This window comes from Helianthus annuus, chromosome 13, assembly GCF_002127325.2.
Source record: "Helianthus annuus cultivar XRQ/B chromosome 13, HanXRQr2.0-SUNRISE, whole genome shotgun sequence".
Taxonomy (NCBI): Eukaryota; Viridiplantae; Streptophyta; class Magnoliopsida; order Asterales; family Asteraceae; genus Helianthus; species Helianthus annuus.
This window is the reverse complement of record NC_035445.2, coordinates 75236801-75255683: the sequence shown is the minus strand read 5'-3', so window position 1 is coordinate 75255683 and position 18883 is coordinate 75236801. Positions and strand designations below refer to the sequence as shown.

Below are 18883 nucleotides of genomic sequence, written 5' to 3'. Positions count from 1 at the left end.
AGGAAGAGGTAAGAGAAAGAGAAAGTGTTATGATGATTTGATGGTTCTGGAAAGTCACTTTCAATGTTTAAAAGCACAAAAAGTACCTTTTTCACTACCCAAATTGCCCTTTTAGTTGTACTAGAAACTAATATAAGAATTATTTAAAAACTAATATTTACCTAAAAATAGGAGAACCATTGATCTACTTATATGAAACATAATCAATGGTTAATATTGAGTTTTCAGAGTTTTCTCAAAAAGATGGGGTTTTTCACTTAGCCCTTCCATATATATATATATATATATATATATATATATATATATAGGTAGAGGATCCTGTAAAAAATGGGACTTTTGTAACAAGTGTAAGAAATAATCTTGGAATGACAAGTGTCCCTCTTCTTAATTAATTCAAAAGGGTAGATTAGTAATTGTACATTTTTGTCATTTAATTGATTTACAATATAACTGAAAAAAATAACTGTCGTTGAGATTGTTTAGGGATTGGATCGGATTTTGTATTTTTTTTTTGCAAGATACAGTAAGATTGCTATCTACGTATCATTCATCATCAATTATAAATACAACAAGGCTTATCAAATCGATAGACACAATACAGTTGTTTTACGTCTGCGCCCTTCTTCGATTCTGGTGTTTTATATCAATTTCAATGGAGTCCGGCGATGCTGGTACATGTGTATCATAGTTTTTTAATCTCTTAATAGTTATCATGTTCCGATAATTAGTGTTATTTGTTCGAACTTTTGTTTTTTGGTATTCCGTTTTAACAGGACATTAGTATTGTTTGATTTTGTGTGTATGTAGTGTTTTATACATTCAGTTGTTCAGGGTATTGTTCTTTTACTGTTTTTTCTTGATCACTTTTTTTATTATTTTTGTTTGATTTTTTAGATGTTTAGTGTTATATGCATGATCCGTAGTGTTTTATAGTGTAGTGTTATATGCATGATCAATATTCTGTTTTATAGTTTTTTAGATGTGTAGTGTTTTATGCATGATCAATATTCTGTTCACACATGTTATTTTCCTTTCATAGTGTTTTATACATTGAATTGATTACCTTTGTCTTAATAAGTCTTTGTAGTGTTTTAAAATTAACAAAGATATTTTTTTTTCATATTTAGGTGTATAGTGTCATATGTATGAACAATAGTGTTATATTCTAATCACCCATCTGAATTCCCCTTCATAGTGTTTTATACATTGAATTGTATGTTGTAGTGTTTTATCATTTACAGAGTTATTTAATTTTTTTTGATATTTAGATGTATAGTGTTTGCATCCACAATATATAGTGTTATATTATGTACAACAATCTTAATTTTCATTTCATAGTGTTTTACCCCACACCAATACTGTTATATTTTGTGCAGACATATTTATTTTATTAGGCATAGAGTTTTTATTATTATTAAGTGTTTTAATTCAATAGATTATTTGTTAATTAAGTTGCATAGTGTCTTTACAGGAAACAAATAGTGTTTTTTCTTCATATATTGTTTTTATCAGACTTAGAAACATGTTCTTATCAATGTTTTTATAAATGACTAATGTGTCGATTTTTCGTTGTAGATATTCCTACATACCAGCCCGTTGGTAATGTTCAGGTGTCCCCAAATTCTGGAAGGAGGACATTTATTCCAGATGTTGATGATTTGATTAAACCTCAGATGTATATGCTGTTTGATTCGCTGGAAAATGCCTTTCTTTTTTACCAAAGATATGCTAAGGCGGGAGGTTTCACAGTTAGGAAGGGTACTCAATACAAGCCTCGAAAGGGTGTAATACATAATAAATGGTTCGTATGCTCAAAAGAGGGTACTAAACCCTTAAAGGCGATTGACTCGACTCAGGAAGCTGGTAGTTCTAATGTTAACTCGAAGTCTAAGATTACTCGCAGGGTTCCTTCTATAAGGACCGGATGTGAAGCGTGCATTCGGGTTAAGTTAAACCCGGATAATCTTTACTTTGTTTATCACTTCGAGGAGTCGCATAATCACTCATTTGTTGCTGAAGATGACAGGTACTTGCTTCCTGAAAACAGATCTATGAATTACGTACAGGAAGAAGCCGTGAATGCTTTGAGTGCCATAAACGTTGGTCCAGTTAGAGCGTTTAACATTATGATGACTCTTTATGGAGGTTTTGATAAGGTAGGTGCCACTAAAGTTGACTTCAAAAACTTCAAGAGAGACTTAAATAGGTATATAGCTGAGTACGATGCTGACATGGTTATCAAGCGCCTAAGAAGGAAGAAAGAATTTATGCCCAATTTCTCTATGGAATACCTTACAACTGCCGATGGCGTTTTACGTGCGTTGTTCTGGGCCGATGGTGATTCAAAGAGAAATTTTAATATTTTTGGGGATGTTGTGTCCTTCGATGCTACTTATCGTCGTAACAAGTTCGTATCCTACCTTTATTTTTAGATTCATTACATCCATAATAGATCTATATCATAGTGTTTTATCACCATGATAATGTTTTTAGTGTAGTGGTATATACATGAAAAGACTCGTTAACTTAATTTTTTTTGCGTAGGTACAATATGATGTTTGTACCTTTTACCGGCGTTGACAATCACTATCGTAATGTTACCTTGGGTGCTGCTATGATAGGGGATGAAACTGCTGAAACATATAGCTGGTTGCTTAACGCATTTCGGCAGGCGTTTGGGCGCGCACCACCTGTGATTGTAACTGATCAAGACCCAGCGATGAGGAAAGCTATTCAAGATACTTGGCCTGAAAGTAGGCACAGGCTTTGCATGTGGCATATAATGGAGAAACTTACTACCAAGGTTTATTAAATACCAAAATTATGGATTACGACGTTTATTGTTTTAGTGGAATTGTTTAGTTGGTTTTTTGTACTTTTTTATATATGAATATGTCGTTTTTTGTTTATCGATGTTGTTTTACTTTTATATAATGTTTTTATCAGGTATTTTGTATTTTTAATTTTTTTTATTGTTGACTCGTTGTTTATTAGGTTGGCGCCAACCTATGCAATAGCACCGATTTTAAGAAGAGGTTGTGTGATATTGTTTGGACTGATGCATTACTACCAGAACAGTTTGAAACCGAATGGGGTATTATATTGGCTGATTTTGATTTGGTGAATCATGAATGGTTACAGTCAATTTATCAGATTAGGGATACATGGATCCCTGCGTACTATCGTGATTAACACATGTCTGGGCTGATGCGTACCTCATCACGTTCGGAGAGTGAGAACCATTTCTTTGGGCAGTTTTGCAACCCGAACTGTACGCTTGTTGAATTCTTGGGGCATTTTGATTCTGCAATTGAAGCCCAAAGACACGAGCACAGGAAGAATGATCATGATACTAGGCATACGAACCCCCAAATATTTGCAAAAGAGTTTGTCTTAGAACAACAGGCGGCAAACATATACACAAGGACAATTTTCTTTGATGCGCAACTTGAAATTCAGACAGCCATTCACAACCGTGGTATTGGAAAATGGGATGATAGAGAGGATAACTTTGTGAACATCTCTGTGAAGGACTTTTCTCAAACGTGTACTACATTTTTTCAGGTATCTATAGAATGTAACAATTGTTTGTTTATAATTTTTTCTTGTCCATGGTGTTTTATCTTATAGTTTTAATTGAGTATACATATTTGTTCTTATTTTTTTTTGTTTTTATGTATTAGGTTATGATGCGGCAGCTAGACATGACCGTGAGTTGTTCATGCAATAGCTATGAACAGTTTGGGCTTTTGTGTGCGCACATTTTTTGCGTTCTGCGGTTTCTTGATATCAGGCAGTTCCCTGAAAGGTATATAATGCGACGGTGGACCAGGGAAGCTGTTCCTAATAGTGCCCCTGGAGCGATATTGGGGATTAGCGAAAGTGATGATCGGTACCAGCAAGTTAATGGTGTCGTAAGGGAGATAACAAGGTCAGCCGAGTCTCTTATTAACAGGTTGGTTCATAACTTTGATGCGCTGTGCGCTTTTAGGGACCATGTTGTCCAGTATCAATCGACCGCTGATCAGGCAGTCGTAAACGCACCCCTAGGAGTCGTCGCGATAGGTTTGCTGAAATAACTGGATACACGCAAGAAACACCTGTAACTGTTCGCATGCCCAAAAACGTTAGATTTAAAGGTATGGGTAAACCTTCCAGAATGAAGAGTAATCGTGAAATGGCCATTATTCAATCTGCGAAGAAAAAAAAGGGTCGTGAATGTAGCAATTGCAAACGTCGGGGGCATAATATACGTACCTGCACGTACCCGGCAAGGGAAAAGGCCGACGACTCCTCAGAAAGTGATGAAGCGGCCCTTGAAGGAGACGACGAAGAGGAGCTAGAAGATGTGGCGGGTGAAGGAGACGACGAAGAGGAGCTAGAAGATGAAGAGCAGGAGTAGTTGATTACTAAATTATGCAAACTTTGAGTTTTTTTTTTCTATTTTTTTAATGACGTTTTATTTTTTTGTTGGATTCCTGGTGTTTGAGTTTATAGATTTCGAACTTGTCTTTTTTTTTTTCACCTTGGCCATGAATGGGAAAACATATTTTTTTGTTGGATTCCTGGTGTTTGAGTTTATCATATTCTTAATATAGTTTTTTATATTTGAATTGTAGTGTTTTTTTATAGGTTTGATTTCGCATAACATGATTCAAATGTCTCCATGATGGTAATCTGTATTAAATGCAGTAATATACACGGTGTTATTGTGATATACAGTTAGTTTAAAGTCTGACATTTAATTGTAGTGTTTTATGTATAATTATAGTGTTATATGTTTTTTTTAACTGATATAAATGAATTCTTTTTTTATAATATAGTGTTTTATATTTAAATGTAGTGTTATATGATAGTTTCAACTATGACAACAATAATCACGTAAATCAAACACTTAATTGCTGTCACATTATAAATGTAGTGTTTTATACTGAAATATGGTGTTATATTAAGGAAAAAAGACCATTACCATCACTTTGTACAGTGTGATCCGTTTTACCAGACAAAATGAAACCAGTCTAATATCTACATTAAAACGTGTATCAAAACATTTCAGAACCAGGCCACCAGGCTAATATCTAAAATAAGACATGTATCAAAACACTATCAGTTGTAACGAAACTATGTGCTATTCTTCATCCAATCGTAACTCGATCCTTTGCTTTGCAGTTTTAGCATTTTCCACTCTTACATCTTGACTCAAATTCGCGTACTCATGTACTTCTTTCTCCATTGTAGATCGCAATGAGTTTATATCACTTAACAAGATTTTTGATAAGTACTTTATTCGCAAGTCACATAGTTCTTTCGACTGATCTTTCAACACCTCCCCTGTGATGCCTCGCTCTGGCGATAGCCCGCAGTTCCATTCGCGCACACTTGTCCCTAGTGAACAGAAATACAGATCAAATTAGCGTACATGCCAGTTTCAACTTTAATAATAAAACTATAATTACACTAACACCTTTAAAAGTCTCCATATGACGCATGACGAATATTCCACAATCTGTTCCGTTATACAATGTTTGCCACGGGAACTTCAGACCAACCGGTGATGTTGATCGCAGTTTTTTAGCGATAGCAGGCGAGTGTTTTTTTGACAAACGCGCAGAATGCATTGATCTGTATAATTTACGCCGTCAAATGGGGTATTTTAAATGTTATAGATATTGTATGTCAATTATTATTTTTCTGGTAGTGTTCTTACCACTTTTTCTACGTAGCCGCTGTATCGTATGTTGATAGGGACATCACCCTCGATATTGTCGATCACCAATATTTGGGTTTGTGCTAGATTGAAGAACACTAGAATGTAGTGTTTATTATACAGCACCGGCACGAATACCATTTGGAAGTTTCTGATGTCCATGCTATCTGCTTGGCCTAATATTGCTTCCATCTGGCTACAGAACATCGTGATTTTGTTTTCATCGGTCCCTTCAAAATCACCTGCCACCTGTTTCATAATAAATAACAGATTTAAGTTTATACAAGTTACTTTGTCCCTTTGATATTTTGACGATATTCAAAAACTGTTTTATAAGCTGGGGTTGTAGTGTTATAAGCTGTTTTATATTTATAAAGGCATAATATTTAGTTTCATAGTTTCATAGGATACATATGATGGTTGATTGCAGCATATAGTGGTATAAGTAGTTTTTTCTAATTTATGTTTGGTATTGTGGTGTTATAAACTGTCATACATTTTCAAATAGTGTTTTATAATGTGTGAAAAGTGCATTACCAACATTCCGGCATTGCAAAACAGCCTCGCGGGGGTACCCGGTGCCCTTAACCGCTCCTCGTGGTTAAGGACTGCAGCCCATGCTGATATAATATCTGCATCCAAGCATAATTCCGGGTACATCGTCTCAAACGAGCCTCTCATAATCGAGACACCTACTGGGCAATCGAATATAACATCCCTACGTAATAACATGAAACACAATCATTAATTAACAAGCAGATTCGTTCAATTTTTTAATTTTTTTGTTGTTGTCGATACCTACCATTTGTTTCCCGTTGCGCCGAGTATACAGCTAGCTAATGCAGATTCCAATTATTCTCGTTTATCTGTTAATGAAACCACACGCTGCACGTACGGTGACCTCAGCGCATCTGGAAGATTGGTGTTTCTTTTTGGCCTCTGGAGTTTATATTGCAGTAAGGCGTTTCCTTTCTGTTCAGTGTCTGGAATACTTGATGTTGTTGCGACGTTGTCCAGTTCACTTTGCAAGTTTACTGGTTGGATCCCCTCAGCTTTCGATTGTGTGCCTGGGTGTCGTACGGATTGTATTGAAGATATCAGTTCATCTATTTCTGCGCAAACTGATGAAGTCATGGGCGAGAAAGGAGATTGATTACCTTGTGTCAACAGTCCAGTGTTTTTGACAGGTGTGGGGGTTTTTTCTGACACAACATCGCCTTCCTCATTATCCGTAACGTCCTTCAGATGTTTGCGGACTGTCGCAATCCATGACGTTTTCCTACTCAATATAATTTCACTGTTTGGGTGCAAACGTAAAGCTTCCGTCATTGTAATTTTTATCTTCTCAATGCAATCTTCAAATTCCTTAAATGCATCATCCAGTTTTCTCGCCTGATCCTGTTAACCAAAGTATAAAGTGTCATCCAAAACATTGTCAGGTGTATATAATCATAAATAGGTATGATATTATACCAAACGTTAAAAAGGTTATAAAGTCATGTACCTCTTCACTATCTCTTTCTTCTTGTGAGTAGACGGGCGGCGTCCCATACTGTGATACCATTGGGATCCGAAACTCGCCGTCTGCCCCAACTTGACATACAAACGGCAACTCCTGTGTACTTGGCTGTGACAACAGATAATTCTTGCAATGTTTGTATATTCCCAGATGGTCGTCGTCCCCTTCATCGTACGGTCCGTAGTCTTCGTTGCCCCCATCCTCATTGTCAGCCGCACTTTTTTCAGCTGCCGTTTCAACTTTTTTAGTGCTGGTTGATGCTGACTTTTTTTCTTCAGGTATCTTCTTAACCTTTTCACTCCTCGGCTGATCTTCATCTACATGAATTTTAGGTATCATTGGGGTGTTATGCTTTATGTGGTCTGCCCAAAGTATGTCGTCAAGCTTTCCGAGCAGTTCGTCGAGCATCCCGTCATCTATCAGCTCAATCGGATGAGATCCCTTCTTATTACGCTTCAAAACATCCATTTGGTCGTACGCGTATGCAGCCTGTACATATAATCATTCAATTCTAAGAATTATGTAGACATGTTAATTGTTATGCATGCTTCTTGTAGTATTATACTATTGACTGTAGTGTTTTACGTAGTGAACTGTCTGTAACTGTAGTGTCTTATTATGATTGTACTGTTTACTATGCTATGGAATATAGTATATCCAATGTGTTGTTCCAAAACAGGCTTGTTTCTAATATAATACATGCGACTGTAGTGTTATACATAGTAACATAGTGTATTAGTGTTTTAATAGACTTTAATGGTTTTGTATGAAATTGTAGCTGATGTAACCAATTTTATGTTGCTAAATAAAGTTTTTTGTGGTGTTTTATGCATGTAGTGTTTTCATTCTCATATCATGAACAAGAGAGTAGAGTCACATACCGCTAGTAACACGATCGGGCCTCTAAAAGGGTCATTCCTCTTCCGGTTCCATGCATTCGCCGTGCGATCTAAACAGGTTATCATGTAGCTGCTCCAATCAAAGCTCGATATTTTAACATTTTGGTCCACGCATCCCAAGAATCGCTGATTAACTGTGTTGCATGCGCTTATCTCCCCAAGTATAGTATTATACAACACCAACCAGTTCAATTCAAACGCCCGGTCACTTGAAGTGTCTGTAACCATCATGTCCTTCAGCCCGAGTGGCGACACTTTAGTGTTATCATTGAACTGATCCCTCCATTCTTTTACAACCGGATTGCTGTCCCTCGCTCTTATTTTTTCTACAAGCTTTATACCCCCGTTTGGTATTCCGAATATTGTATTCACCAAATTTGATGTCATCCGTAAACGGGTTTCTCCAAAGTTCAACACTCCTGCAGCGTCGTCATAGTTGCTTGCCAGCCAATATGCAAGCCGCGTCGGTACATGTCGTATGTTGAAATTCAGCAATGTACCGAATCCCATTTCTATGACCTTCTTTTTTTGTGCTTTATTCAAGCTGTTAACCAATATAACAAGGTTCTCCGAAGACGTCTTCAGTTTAATTTTTGGCCCGGTGAAGGGCTCATATTTTTTTGATGGAAATGATGCTGGTGGTCTCGTCGACTTCCTCCTACTCGCTGTTGACTTACGTCTTTTTCCATCGCATGGTTGTTGGTGATCAACATTGTCGCGGACCGGCTGTGAATTGGCAGCTGTAACCCATATATTCACATCAGTTAGACTATATTTACAAAGAAATGAAAAGTCTGATTTGGTTATAAATTTTGTGTGCAAAGTTACCTGATTGATTTGTCGTTGGTGGTTGCGTCACGAAGTCGTCGTCGGCTGTGTCACGGTGTGTTGTATCAGCTGGTGTAGGGTGTTTACTTGAAACTAAAAAAATCATTTAGATCATGTTACACTATGAACCCTATCATATGAAAAACACCGACATTTCATTTGAATTAATCAAATTCTTACCTTCCGCGAATGGTACCGGAAGCGGTGTCTCGAAGTCGTCATCGCTGTTTGCTTCGGGTGCTGTTGTAGCTGCAAACCGAACACATTTTGTTATTTTAAACCAGCAAATACAATAAAATTAAAGTGTCGTATTTTTTTGATGAGAATTGGTGCAAGAATTCCGACAAAACGTGATAGTGCATAACAAATTATTTAAAAGTCAAGTGTACATCAAACTGTTTTTTACATGCGTAGTTTTCTATTTTACATATACCTTCTTGCATTTCGTTATCATTATCCGAATCGCTCAACTGGATGCTTTGTCCAATTGTGTTATGGAATCCCTTTCCCATTTTGAATTTGGGTATTCGGCCGCTTCTCCGGACTAAAATTAAATCCTTTTTACAATTAGTTATCGAACCAGGAATTCCAAATTATATGCAATGATGTTACAATCAGACTTGTAGTGTTTTATGTCATAAAATAATTAGACTTGTAGTGTTATATGCAATAAAGTATTCAACAGACTCCATCTACATATAACACTGTCCCAACATTAGAAGTGTAGTGTTTTATGCAATAAAGTGATTAGCAGACACCAACTACATCAGAAGTGTAGTGTTTTATGAACTATTGTCATTCAAAACCACCATTTACTTATAATACTATGACAGAATCAGACTTGTGATTTGTTTTGCAATTACATAGTTTATACTTGTATTGTTATATGCAATAAAGTATTCAACAGACACCATCTCCATATAACACTGTATCAACATCAGAATTGTAGTGTTTTATGCAAAAAAGTATTTAGAAGTCACCAACTACATCAGAAGTGTAATGTTTTATGCAAAAAAGTGTTTAGAAGACACCAACTACATCAGAAGTGTAGTGTTTTATGCAATATTGTCATCATCTACAACCATTTACATATAACACTATGACACAATTATACTTGAAGTGTTTTATGCAATAACATGGTTTAGACTAATAGTGTTATATGCAACAAAGTATTCAATAACATCAGAAGTGTAGTGTTTTATGCAATAAACTTATTAGATGAAACCAACCAAATCAGAATTGTGGTGTTTTATGCAACACAATGTTTAGAAGTCAGCAACTAAATCAGAAGTGTAGTGTTTAGAAGCATGATTTTTATATAACACTATGACAGAATCAGACTTGAAGTGTTTTATGCAATCACTCCAATTTAAAAGAGAAACCCCATTAAAACCCCCTTTATTCTTTCATATAAGACACTATATTTGTAAAACCCCCATTTAAAACACCTTCAGAATCAGAAGTGTAGTGTTTTATGCAATTTTGCCATCCACAAGCATGATTTTTATATAACACTATGACAGAATCAGACTTGAAGTGTTTTATGCATTAACTCCAATTTAAAAGAGAAACCCCATTAAAACCCCCTTTGTTCTTTCATATAAGACACTATATTTGTAAAACCCCCATTTAAAACACCCTTCAGAAATCAAAACAGAGAAGACACAGAACAGACCGATTTAAACTTCAACCCCTTTTAAAACAATCTTAAATCTACTTATTGTACTACACAATCAACACATTTACATCACATATAACAACCATTAAATCCTTTAAAAACCCTAAAGTGCTAACCTGGTTGTTACCAACATCCAAAACTTCAATAAACACCATTGACAACCATGCGCTGTACCGAACAACAAATCCCCAATAAAACACTAACCTGGTTTCGAAATTGTTGATTCTCGCTTCCTCTTCAAACCTGCTGGCTTCATCGTTCCTTTTTTTGAATCCATAAAACACTCGTTTGATTCTTGATTCTATTGTTAATACAACAAGAATGTCATATGATTAGTGAAATATAAAACACTTTAGTTCAACAGGAAGTTGGCGACGAACAATGTGCTCCGTTTACCTATAAAACCCTTCTATGTTTCCTGCTATGTAGTTAGATTGACGAAAATATAAAACTTTTGCTTTTATGGGAACGTCGCTTGTTTTTAGGAGATTGATAGGGGGTTTTGGTTGTGTAGGATACGGTTACCATATTTGAAAGACTGGAAAAGACACTATTGCCCTTCAATTTTACATAAGGCCCTTCTAATTAAAACACAATTTACATTTTGATACCCTATTGATCTCAACCATTAGATCAAATATCCAATGGTTTAAAACACTTCTTACACTTCTTACATTTTAGACACTCTTTACCATATACCTACCCTATATATATATATATATATATATATATATATATGAAATTTCTTTACACATCTTTAATATGAATCATCTAATCCTACACATCAATGTATTGAAAACTGATTTCTTGCTACACATCTACAGTTTCTTCTTACACATGCAATTTGAGAAACTTCTTCCTATACATGTAGATAGCATTTTGCTGTCACATTTTTTTAAAGTTTGATGGGCGAGACATAAATAGAGAAGTCTATTTTAGAAAAAAAAAAGTAGAGATTATTTGAGAGAGATACATGTATATTTAGAAATAGTAGATAATAATGGCGGAGCTTAACCAAAAGTTCTGAGAGGGCGAAAACTCATGGGACCCAATTTATATATTGTATAAATATTTAGGCAACATAATTGGGGGTACAATCCTATATAATTTTAAAAATTTCGGATAAAAAATAGAAAATTTTACAATTCCAACTGAAACATTTGGGGGCGGATGCACCCCCACTTTACACTAAGCTCCGCCATTGGTAGATAATATTTGAGAGAGAGACGAGAAAAAATTACTGTTAAAATAAGGAATGTTTAAAATCAATTGGGATAAAATTACTATCCTTATCTCATTTAAATAGTTTTCTTAATTTCTTATATAATACATTTATCCCATGGTTTATTTGAGGCATTGATCAATAATCTAAGGGTTAATATTTATTCTTTCTATTCTCACATTACATATATGTGTGTGCGTGCACACGCACGTTTGAACGGGCAGAAGAAGGAATGCTATTGTATAAAGTAGTATTAGCGTATGAAGGTACAAAGCCACCAATACGATTTGTGGCTCTGAGACGAGGGGTATGTGCGTCCGCGTCATAATGTCTCGCAACTACCATGTGTTTAATTTCAATATATTTATTATATTAAAGCAATTTTTTTGGGTAGGGTTGAAGACTTTGATGATAAAGCAATTAAATCCTTTAGGAAGACTGGGCCAACTATCATCATACATTTTACTTTATTGCTATCAAAATTTAAGTTCTAATTTTCTGTTTATTTCTTTATTTTTTATGCGTATTTTTGTGTCTTTGTATGCATTTCATACATATTGGTTTCCAACTTTATACTTTCTTAGAACATATAATTCTACATGTCATATAAATTGACTTTTTATGATAAAAGTAGAAGGCTTTCTAAGCCAACACTTGTCACACTAATATTTACAACAATTTAGCTTACAAAATGAATTGCAGGATGAGTTACATTCTGAAATACAAACCAGGATCCCATCCATTTACATATCTAGGATTGAAAGTCGGTAGTTGAGGAGACTCGTTAGCATCCAAAGAGATCTTCTAAAGGGTCTGCAAAAGAGAAAACCGTTAGCCTCGTCACGTAGGACCCCGGAGGGGAGTCCGGGACCAAGCTCCGGCGTAAGAGTAAGTAAACTTGCCAGAGAAGAACGATATTCCGGCATGATGGGATCATCGGAATATATATGGTGTGAACTCTAAGATTCGAGTATTCAATACAAATCAGAGAATGTTCGAAGTAAATGTGATTTCTTATGTAGGTGGGAAAGAGTTATTGAATGCTTACCTTTGACGATCACAAGCATGGCTTATATAGAAAGATAGGCTTATTGGATGGTGAGAATCCCGTTGAGATCTAACGCTCTTCTGTCGTGCCAGAAGGGATCTTTACCACCGAAGGATTTGTGTCTCCTTCTTACCCGGACGATGACCCTTGCATTTAATGAGGCTCGTACTTTCCTCGTACTATCCCGACCAGCTCTTTCTCTTTCCTATTGCAGGTCATTAAATGCTCCTGGCAGGGACGATGACATGAGGTGATAGTCTCTCTTGTTCCCGCTCCTTTTATTGTGCATGGTATCTTTTTGAAAGTATGGAAACGGGCCTTTATAGTAAGTTGTCTTTTGGGAGCCCAAGACGAGAAGCCCAGACCAGGAGCCCAACTAGGGGCCCTCGTCGACAAGTCATCCTTAGTCCTGGGCTATCATTTTTCATGTATGGGCCTGGACTACGTCAGCTACAGAGCCGTGTCTGCGTGTGGGCCCCTGTGATATATTGGCGCTTCCCTTAATGTCAGCCTACTCTGGGGCATCTCAATGATCTAACGGTCAGGGAGAGAAGGGTATCCCCACATGGGGTAAATCAGACGGTTATCTTTGAAACTTTGATAAGACAGTTGCCACCCACTTGATTGCCTTATTAAAAGCCTAGAAACCGCTCATCATCTTCACCATTCTCCCCCTTTTCTCTGCACTTCCTCTTCTTCGTCTCCCACTTTCATTATTTTTCCTAGCAACGAGTCGCAAAGGCCCGGCTTCGATCCATTCCATCATCAGTCCGGAGGAATTGCAATCTTTCATCACATCTTATCGCATCCCTCCTAACCTTCTACCACGTCTTCCCGGCCCTAATGATCATTCGACCTGTTCGTCGGAACGGATCGTGATCTATACCCTTTCTTTTTCATTCTACGGTGTCCCCTATCCACTGTCACCGTTCAAGATAAGTCTCCTTAAACACTATGGCATCCATTTTTCACAAGTGCATCCTTTTGCATTTATGAGGATAGTACACTTTGAATTAATTTGTGCTGCATTTGATGGGGTACCCTCAGTGCCACTGTTCCGACGATTCTATCGATTGCGATCCGATGGTGACTTGTTTTTACATTTGAGAAAAAGAAGGATAGTGTTTCCTCGCTTTGCTATTCCTTTATGCCAACGTCAAATTATCCAAAGGAATGGAAAACCGGTTCATCTGTGTCTTCCCTTCGCTGTTACCTGAGTCCCTTCCTGCCAGAGATCCTGTTGCCGTCATCGAGGACGGTGTTCCTCCTTTGTCTAGTGACGAGGAAGCGTTGTGGAAGCTTATGTACGAGAATTCCACTCGTGCCTTCAACTTTCCTGAGGGCATCTTGGCGATAGGGGATTTGAGCCCATTTTATCCAAGTTGTCCTAAGGCTTTCTTGAAAGGAAAGGGTAAGTCTTCTATTGGTAGTTGTTTTCCTGATGAATTTTGCTATTTGGGGTTTTTGCACTTTTGTTATTCAAGTATTTTTCCCTTTGTGTAGAGATGTCTTTGTGGAACCTGATGCAAACTGATGTGATGGGAGTATCTTTTGTGGTTAAGGGTGTTGAAAACATTGGGTGTTGTTCTTAGGGGTGAGGTCCCCCGTATTGAAGGTCTGGATGTAGAGGTGATTCCTGGGGATAGGACCCCTCTTCTTGAGGGGTTTCTCCTAAGGGTTCTGAGGGTTCTCAGAATTCTCCTCATGCTGAAAACATTAGCAGTGGTGATGAAGACTTAGAGACTCGACTGTCTTGTAAACGCAAGTTTGATTTGGATGTGGGTACTAGTGGGGTCGTCCATGAGGTTAGAGACATTCATTCCAAGCTGCGGAGTGCTAGCAACAAGAAGTCTCAGTCCACTTCTCAGACCATGTCTGAGGCTCTTCCTGTTGCTACCAAGGTCTCTTTGTCCAAGCATTTTAAGATTCTCTGACCGTCCTCTAGCCTTGTAAGTTTGTTGGAGACCTTTTCCTTTGTTTTATTTTCTTTTTCTAGACTTCTTATTCATTCTTCCCCTCTTCCTTCTCCCCTCTTTCTCTTTTTTTGTTGTTGTTGCAAGGAACTTTTAAGGCTCCGGTTGCGGTTCCGGCTTCTTCAGCTCCGTTGTTGGTTAAGAAGAGTCAAGAGGGAAATGTCAAGCCTGTCGAAGCTGTTGCTCATATTTCTCTTCCCCAGACTTCCGTCAAGAGTAAAGTCCATGCTCCTTCTTCTCAGGTCTGGTCGCCTTTGGCCCCTCTGTTTGAAGAGGGTTATCCTCCTCCCTACGCTCCCAATTGGAAGATCACCTCTTCGTCCATCATTAGTACTGGGGAGATAGCCCGAGATTTCATGTCGCACGCCCTTCCCCCTCTCAGAGATTCATGAACGCTGTCTTGGATCCTCAGATGTAACACCTCGAAAATTCCTGTCCATTAGAATAAAGACACGTGTCATGTGTGACAGACGTGTCAGAGAAACCGGATTTAAATAAAGAGATATGTGGTAGGATTTCTGATAAAAAGGGCGTCATGTTATTTAAAATACCTCTGAACGACCCAAGGGCGACACGTTATTAAATCACCTCTGAGCGACCCGACATTTTTTTATAAATCCCAAGATCCTTAAATCGATTGATGATCATCTCATACGATAACCGGTTGCTCCTGAATAAATAAAGTTTCATCTTTATCAAGGACTTCGGAAATTATAGGTTGTTACTACTCCTAATTTAAATAAAACTCTTGTAAATAAGAATTATTATAGCTTGGCCAAATAATTGAGAGTTCAAGACTCAATTTTGAAATCTCCGTCATGTAACAAGTCCCTTTTTGAGTAAAGATTAAATGGGGGACATGTAAGGGCAAATGAGCCATGCAATGGCTGGTCAAGATGGTCCCACAAACTAAAAAGTGAAGGCATGTTTCGGGCATTGATGGTTGCATGGTCAAGACTTAAAAGTTTGCAAACTTTTGTCTTCTGGCCATCGCTTACGGACCGCAAGGCCCTTGGCTTACGGTCCGTAAGCAGGGTACCTAGGAATGTCCCGCAAGGATCGGTTACGGACCGCAAAGCCTTAGGCTTACGGTCCGTAAGAAAGGCACCTGAACCATGTTTCAGTAAAGACGGTTACGGACCGCAAACCATGTAGCATACGGTCCGCAAGAGGTCCTTACGGACCGTAAAGCCTCAAGCTTACGGTCCGTAAGACCGTCGCTGGCAGTGAGTTTTGGACAGCTGCCTGTCCAATGCATTTAACCGACTTAAAACGTAACATTTCGATTCTATGGGCTTTCTAGGCAGTATATAGACCCTTAGGGACATCTGGGATGATCTTGTAACTATCCTAGAGTTGCTTGGCAAGATCCTAAGGCATCTAGTTCACTATATAAAGAGTTCAAGTGTGTTCTTTGAAACTTGCTCATTTGGAACATTTGGCTAAAGACTTTCTGGAGCTCCTCTGGTCACCAACTCTTTTCTTAGGCTCTCTAATCCATCTTAGGACTCTTGTAAGTGTCCTTAACCATCTTTAATCCTTTCTAGCTTAGCTAATTAAGTAAAAGTCAAACCGTCGTAATTAAGGTTTGACTTCGTGATTAAGCATAATGTGCTTTGTCTAATCACGAATTAAAGATACCTTTAGGAAGGTAATTAAGTGGGTAACAAACCCTTAAAAGGGTATTTCCAGATTCCCACTCTAAGCATGTCGATTGTCGAGTCAAAGCTAATTATAAAAAAGTCAACAGAATGCTTAATTTCGAATTAACGCATAATTAGCAATGTAGGTTGTATGTAACCTGTTTGAACATTAATATAACTTGGTAATAAGTATAAGAACATGTTCCAACATGTTCAACTCGACAATTTTCTGTTTAGACCCGGTTCGGAACCGAAAGTCGCATAGTTTTACTTTCGCTTTGACTTTCAGTTCTGACCCGTTTTAGTCAAGATTAAAAATACCTTAGAGCTTCTTTTGGACCTATTAACATGTTAGTATATCCTCCTGTGATTATACAATGTGGTTCATTAGATATCTTGTTCATATGCATGTTTCCATTAAATGCCCATATGTTGACCATTATGCCCGAATGTCCAAAAATTATAATTTTTGAAAATATAAAAGGGTAGACACCTTAGTTACTGAAATATAAAGTTGTCCCCAAAATTTGACATCAGTTTGAGGTCTAGATTAAGAGTTATGCTCGTTAGCGTAATTAGAAGCTTTCTTAATAAAATATTTAGCGTATTTAACACGTAACCTATCTAAACCCGAATTTTATACCAAAACTTTATACCCACTGTTATATAATAATATTTTGGGAATTTTAAAGATTTTTATTCATTTTTAGGCTGAGCATAACTAGAGGTTCTAAGCTTATTTCGGCTTATGCCGGTTTTACCCTTTACGGTCATAAAATGAGTTTTACATAACCTTTTGACCTCAAACCTTTTCCTACTGATTTGTTATATTAAATATGATATTTTGAGCCTTCTGGAAATATAAAAATATCAGCTTTCCTTTTAAAACCCGGAAATGGCTCCAAATCGCCTTTTTAGGCATTTTTACGACATAGTATATGTCAGAACGAGTTTATATATAAAAGGTCTAATACCTACTGATATATTTTATAAAAATATATATTATAACAGTAGACTAAAGTTGGAAACTCAGATTTTCCGTTTTTACCCTTTTAGCCTATGTAAAATTACCAAAATGCCTTATGAGGCATAATTGGCGTATAAAAACATTTGGGGCATATTTGGACATACCTTACTGATATTACAATATATTTGGTGCATATATCTCAGGAAAACTTGCATATGACTTATATGGTTACTCGTTACGCACTTTCGCGTTCGGATCGGCTTATGTGACTAGTTCACGCATATTAGCCGAAACGGGTCAAACCATATCATCTAAGTCTCAAAATTCAGAATGTGTTTAGTTTACCCATATTATACAAGTATCCAAGCTTGTAGGGTCTAAATCACATTCCTTCCCGGTTTTCGCATTCCTCGCGATTAAACCATATTTATTCTTCGAAACTAACCGGTCTAAGCTTAGGCTATGTTAAAAGACCCGTTAGGATTCTAATAGGTTATTATAACCTTCGTTCCAGAATAGGAGCCCAGTAAAAGACACGTGCATTTTTGAATTTGTGGTTATACTTGCTCAGGTAAATACTTTTAACTTATTTTCCCTTATACGGGCTTGGGGGTACGGTATATAAAATACCGCTTGGTCGGGCGATTGACCCCATCTCATTAGTAGTTGGGTATTATCAATGGGACCCGTTTAAAAACTTGGTGTTGTTTGTTTTTATGCCTTTGGGAGCTTAATGACCATGTCCCGGATATCCTTGGCATCATTTTTGGCCACGACCTTGACACCCGGGTGTAGGCGTACACCCGGTATTATGTCCATTATTTTTAAGGTATTAACGTTGGCTTCCCGCCGCGGACTTATACCATGTGGTGTGTCATTTAACCTTAAACCCGATACGACTCGGGCGACTGAACGGTTAACAAACATGTAAATCTTTTACAAGTTTAACTCTGATTAATTATTCCCAAGTTATAAAATGTTTTGTGCCTTGTGCATTTAAAACCAATTTTTAAATATTTTCAAAATGAGTCAGTTAAATTGTATTTACCAGTGCAAACTGACGTATTTTCCCTAAAAAGATTAAGTGCAGGTGCTATACGCAATAGGCTGGTTTCTCCTTAGCATCGTAGAGTCTCGCAAGCTTTTGGGATGCATATATCTGTTGAACCATTTCTTTCTTTTTCTTTGATCCGCCTGTGGATCTATTTTGACTGGTTGTGATACTTGATATTACAATTAATAGTTGAAATAAATCTATTTTCATTTGCTTCCACTGTGCATTATAATTTGTGTTGTTTGACATATGATGATATCAACTACGTCACGTAATCCCCCACCGGGCCCACCGGTGACACGTGGAAATTAGGGGTGTGACAGGTTGGTATCAGAGCCAACACTG

General features: G+C 37.2%; 2 protein-coding genes across 2 annotated transcripts; both read left to right on the top strand.

Annotated features, from left to right (window-relative positions):
• The first annotated feature begins 652 nt into the window (after window positions 1–652).
• On the top strand, window positions 653–3192 carry LOC118485783 (protein FAR1-RELATED SEQUENCE 5-like). The gene is made up of 4 exons (XM_035982233.1): window positions 653–671; window positions 1576–2407; window positions 2545–2803; window positions 2995–3192. The coding sequence occupies exons 1-4, from the start codon at window positions 653–655 to the stop codon at window positions 3190–3192; spliced, it is 1308 nt and encodes a 435-aa protein (XP_035838126.1).
• A 3-nt stretch (window positions 3193–3195) lies between these two features.
• Window positions 3196–4079, top strand: LOC110901063 (protein FAR1-RELATED SEQUENCE 7-like). The gene is made up of 2 exons (XM_022147917.2): window positions 3196–3564; window positions 3684–4079. The coding sequence occupies exons 1-2, from the start codon at window positions 3196–3198 to the stop codon at window positions 4077–4079; spliced, it is 765 nt and encodes a 254-aa protein (XP_022003609.2).
• Window positions 4080–18883: the final 14804 nt, after the last annotated feature.

Bases quoted from the DNA above. Each gene is read 5' to 3' on its own strand.
- LOC118485783 (XM_035982233.1), top strand. The intron at 2,408-2,544 runs GTTCGTATCCTA...TTTTTTGCGTAG, and splicing joins GCTACTTATCGTCGTAACAA to GTACAATATGATGTTTGTAC. The intron at 2,804-2,994 runs GTTTATTAAATA...GTTGTTTATTAG, and splicing joins TGGAGAAACTTACTACCAAG to GTTGGCGCCAACCTATGCAA.
- LOC110901063 (XM_022147917.2), top strand. From the start codon at position 3,196: ATGTCTGGGCTGATGCGTACCTCATCACGTTCGGAGAGTGAGAACCAT. The intron at 3,565-3,683 runs GTATCTATAGAA...TTTATGTATTAG, and splicing joins CGTGTACTACATTTTTTCAG to GTTATGATGCGGCAGCTAGA.